We start from the raw sequence: 5,071 nt of genomic DNA, 5'->3' as shown, positions 1-5,071 counted from the left end.
GCACTGGGACAGCACTCCTCATTCCCCCTCTCTCACACACTCACCCTGACCTCCCCGTGGGTGAGTTAATGAGTAGGAACACATGACAGAGAAAGGGGAAAAAATAAAAGTATTCAAAGAGAGACAAAGTATGCAAGAAAGACAAAGTAAAAGGGTACAGCAAAGCTATGATGAAATGAAATGATACAAGGAAAGGTAGAGAGAGGGTGCAGTGCACTAAGACAGAGAGAGAAGAAAATACAAGAGCCCTCCCCAGTGGCGGAGGATAGAATTTCTACCCCTCCCTCAGTATTTATTTATACACACACAGTTTATACACACAGTCCTAGACACAAACAGGGGGTAAGATAACGCTCTGTGTGTGTCCTGTAGTCTCTGTATCTAACACAGACACTTCTTTAAGATTTTTCAGACAAACACCAAAGGATCCAACTGGAAATTTTATTCAGATCTGAACAGAAGTGAGGCTATTTTTACATAACAGAACAGCGGTGCCAGGGGTGAGTGTGTGCCTCGTGCTAAATCCACAAAGGGCTACATCTTTAATGCCATTGTGATGTTTCTGTGTGTTACCATTGACTTTTTTGGTGCCCGTATGCAAAGAAAATGTTTTGTCCTCGTCACCTCGACACATGTTAGTACTGGTTTTATTGTTTTTCTGGGAAGTCGGGAAGCATGACGTTGTAGTAAGCTAGTAAATAGATGGATGATTAGATGTCTGTGAGTATAACAGGTTTCGTTTCCCTTTATAGAGTCACATAATACAATTGATGTATAGAATGAGAGGTTGTAATGAAATTGTAACGATCCTGAACCAGGGACTGTGGATATAGCTGTGACTTATTCAGTCTAATTTCCTCTACCCACCGCCAAGCCTGCTACTAAATGGAGACGGCGAAGACAGCCATGACCCTGGACGTGTGTCAGGAGCGAAAGACAGCAGAACAGATGCCTTCTGTGAGGAATGAGCTTGAGGGAGAGGCTCAGCCAACTCGAGGGGTAGCGTCAGACTCAGGGGACACAGTGGACATCACAGTGAGTAACCAGGTGCACGTCCACATCACAGACTCAGTGCATTCTCTGTTGGTTGAGACATGTGCTCCCTCCCCTGTACAGACGATGCCTAATGTCACATCTGCTCCGTCTTCACAGGCTTCCATTCCACCCTCTATGGAACCATCGGCTTCCATTCCACCCACTATGGAACCATCGGCTTCCATTCCACCCTCTATGGAACCATCGGCTTCCATTCCACCCTCTATGGAACCATCGGCTTCCATTCCACCCTCTATGGAACCATCGGCTCCAGTGCCCATGCAAACCTCTGCCTGTGTCCCTGCACAAACCTCAGCTTCACTCACGGAGCAACTGACTCCTCATCTCCCATTGCAGTGCTCTCCTTCTCCTTCTCCACCTCCCCTCCACCCAGCATGCATGTTTACTCCCATCCAGGCACAGACTTGTGCTTCTTCACCTGTAAATACCGTTGGACAGAAACGTGCTCCTCTGCCCTCCCAAACAGAAGCTGTCTCCGATCATCTCCAGGCATCCCCTTCTTTACCCAGGCAGATGTCTGCTCCTCACCCAACCCAGACATGGCCCCCTATGCCCATGCAGCCTTCTGCTCCTCTAGCTGTACACATATCTGTGCTCTGCTTTGCGCCTCTGCCCGCACAGACTCCCCCTCCACTCCAGTGGGCAGTGGCGGAGGAGGTAAGCGCTCATTTCGAGGCGTGCCTGGAGGAGGTGGGTGTCCTGGAGCGCAGGCGGGATGCGTTGGTGCGCGAGCTGCTGCAGCTGGAGCAGCCCATGATGCAGGCGGTGGAGACACTGCAGGCGGAGCTCGTGCAGGCATATGGCCACCTCACACGGGCGCAGCTGCAGCTGCTCCGGCTGCAGGAGGAGATGCAACAGGTGAAGAGGAAGCTGTTCAGCGCGACCAGGCACAGCATCCAGAGCGAGGTGGAGCTGTCCGCACTCCACTACGAGGTGGCGCAGTCTGTCATAATGCAGGTAGGTTAGAGCAGATACTGTAACACAGTTCATACACAGGTAAAAAAAAAAAGAGCAGGGATACCATCCCCACATACACACTAAAGTCATCCTCAAACATGTAAGACCAAATTAACCAATAGAACTGCATTCATATACTTGTAACTGAGTGTTTTGTTGTGTGTTTCACAAGTATAGTTCTTCAAGGTTATTTAATTTTTTTCAGTAATGCTGATTTGACATTGTAATGTTTTAAACGTTTACCTTCTTTCTTAGCATATTACACAAAAAATGTACCATCAGTGCTCCCTGGTGGATATGAGTGGTTTTACCTAATTTTGCCACTAGGAGGAGCTTCAGTCCGATGTCTTGGATCATTTACAAGAGGTGGCCCAGCTTCGGGAGGACCACAAAAAGCAAATGGACAGTGTGCAAAACAACCTAAGGAGACGCAGACGCCCTCGTACCATGAGTGACCTCTCTCACTGCCGACGCTTCTCTAATGACTTCAGTCGCTACACACGTGGCAATATGAAGACGCTGGAGGACTGGTACTCGACATTTTAAAAAGAGAGAAAATAGAAGTTAGTTAGGAACCACCTACAAAGACAGAGTCCTCAGTAGAATATTGTGTCATGTATGCCACGTAATTTAATAATAATAATAAATAAGCTTTCTACCCTAATGACCTTATAAAGTAAAAACATGAATAGATTCTGGACGTGTACCGGGAATCTTTTCTTAATTGGCATACCAGACATGTTCCAGGCTCAGGTTATTTATAGCTGGTGAAAGATTACACTCTTTCTTCATATTTAAATATGGCTTGCAAACCAATAAGTCTATAATGACTTCTAGTTATCGTCACTACAGTTTTCTCTGTATGTGTATGTCACAGGTATGAGCCCCGTCTGCTGGCTCTGTTAAGACACAGACAGTGCACTGAGGAGGTGCTGAGAAGGAGCAAGGGGCTCACAGAGGAGCTGAAGACTCGTCTCCTACCCCTACAGGAAGAGACACACAAGCTCACACTGCAAAGACACTGCCTGGAGCATAAAATCGCACTGATGGAGCGGGACAGGGAGGAGAGTGTCACATGGTACAAGGTATGAGGACAGAGAGAGAGAGAGAGAGAGAGAGAGAGAGAGAGAGGGAGAGAGAGAGAGAGAGGGAAAAAGGATGAGATAGATTTGTGTGTATTTTGCTCTGGTGGATTGATTGTCTTGTAAAACCACTCACTTGGGATCTTTTTTTTAAAATAAGAGGAATAAATGAATGATCAAATATTCTTAATCTTTAAATTCTTTTTCAGGAGAGCGTCTCCTGTCTGGAGGAGAGTATGAGGGAACTGAAGACTGAGGTCCAGATGCAGAGGAGGGCCAATACAGAGCTGAAGCAGCTCAAGAACAGCCTTCTACTGGAGCTTCAGTCTTATGGGTAGCCACCTTGATTTCAGTACGCCTAACATCATACAGAGATGAGAGCAATCTTATTTTATTGCATGCCTTTCGTGATCTTGTTAGAGATGCACTTCCCTGTAGAGCAGGGTAACATGTGACTTTGTGTTGCTTAGTTGCATTCTGAAACTGGGGAGGTAGAATGTTAAGGGAAAGAATATTCAGTTTTCATTCCACATCATTTCATTTAGTTCTAGTGGCAGGCGGGAAGGTATGAATTTGTTTTTCTAAATGTATTCTACTGATCACAAATATTTAGTTATTACTATTTTAGATGTACAAAGTGGCCCCTGATACCCTTGCATTTGAATGTATTTAACCAAGACAGGCCTTTTCTACACAGGTGTAGCATTAGTGTTGATGAGAATACGGACAGAGCCAGTGATGGAGCAGACGACGTGTGACCAGTCACTACTGGAAGATCAGTTTACCCAGGTGCCAGTTACTGTCATGTCATCAATGTATGACATAATGTCAACTACATGAATAAAAGCCAACTAGGGCCTAACCTGCTGTATGGTTGTACTGGGGATGTTTTAACATGAATGAATTGTAAATAGTTTGTTGTTGATCACAAAGTCATAACCTGCCGAGCACTTTGCCAAACATATTTTACTGAAAAAGATTTTAATCTAAAGGGCTATATAAACCTGATGTATTATTATTATTATTATTATATTATTAAATGATGTATATTGAAATATGCTCGTGATTGTAATTCTTAGCTGCCTCCTGTACATGATAGGAAGGACTGTGCATCTCAGGTCTGAAGGGTACAGTATGCAGTTTGTGTTGTCAGAAAACACAATCCTGTATCTAGCAGGGCTGGACTGGAACAAAAAAAAGGCCCTGGCCTTTTTGACCCAGACAGCACATCATAATGGGTCGGACACCACCCATCAGTCCACCATCCTTGCGGTCCCCATAGATATGCGTACGATTCCCCGAGGACCAGTGTACTCAGTCACTCTTAACTGACTTCCTGGTGATCAGAGGTGGCTGTGGAATACACAATCTCCATACCCAAGAAGAAATACCAGTCATTTTCAAAGAAGAAGCTCTGCTAAGTCAAAGTATCATTTAAAATATTTATGTAAATAAAAAGTATGTATACAATTGTATGTAGGTGCATGCTCAATGGACAGCAGAACCAAACAATTTGAACTTAGTGCAGGTGGAGAAAACTGAAAACTGACTTTTACTTTGAAAACTGAGGTCAAAACATGGATACATGATCACATCCTCAGCAACTGCGCAGCCACTGTTATCTGACAACGTGAACCTGTAACAAGTACTTACAATGACTGATCGTGAACTGGATCTCACTGAAGAGCAGATAGCAACTAAGTCCAAATATCCTCCTATCAACAAGAAATATGAATGTGAGTTACGCTGAGACTGGCCTTCTACAGATGTGATCAACTACCGCTATTAAACGCTAACGTTACTCTTGCTAGCGACAGCTAGTTAGCAACTTTGTGGCGTAGGTTTCACGTGTTTCAGAGTACTGTTTATTAGTAACAGTGTGGCTATTGCCTGAAAGACACAATTCGTACAGTTGCAGCTGAGTGGTAATATCAGTTTGTACTAATTATAATGATACGTCTTCCAACGTATTTAGA

At 44.6% G+C, this 5,071-nt stretch overlaps 1 protein-coding gene across 1 annotated transcript; it reads left to right on the top strand.

The window, feature by feature from the left end:
* The first annotated feature begins 301 nt into the window (after nt 1-301).
* LOC122131823 (protein IQ-DOMAIN 14-like) lies at nt 302-4,150 on the top strand. The gene is made up of 6 exons (XM_042706513.1): nt 302-500; nt 875-2,013; nt 2,341-2,543; nt 2,891-3,098; nt 3,305-3,429; nt 3,793-4,150. The coding sequence occupies exons 2-6, from the start codon at nt 886-888 to the stop codon at nt 3,851-3,853; spliced, it is 1,725 nt and encodes a 574-aa protein (XP_042562447.1). The 5' UTR covers nt 302-500; nt 875-885; the 3' UTR covers nt 3,854-4,150.
* Nucleotides 4,151-5,071: the final 921 nt, after the last annotated feature.

Source organism: Clupea harengus, unplaced genomic scaffold (assembly GCF_900700415.2).
Source record: "Clupea harengus unplaced genomic scaffold, Ch_v2.0.2, whole genome shotgun sequence".
Classification (NCBI taxonomy): domain Eukaryota; kingdom Metazoa; phylum Chordata; class Actinopteri; order Clupeiformes; family Clupeidae; genus Clupea; species Clupea harengus.
Note: the sequence above shows the minus strand (reverse complement) of the source record. Positions and strands in the feature narration are given on the sequence as shown.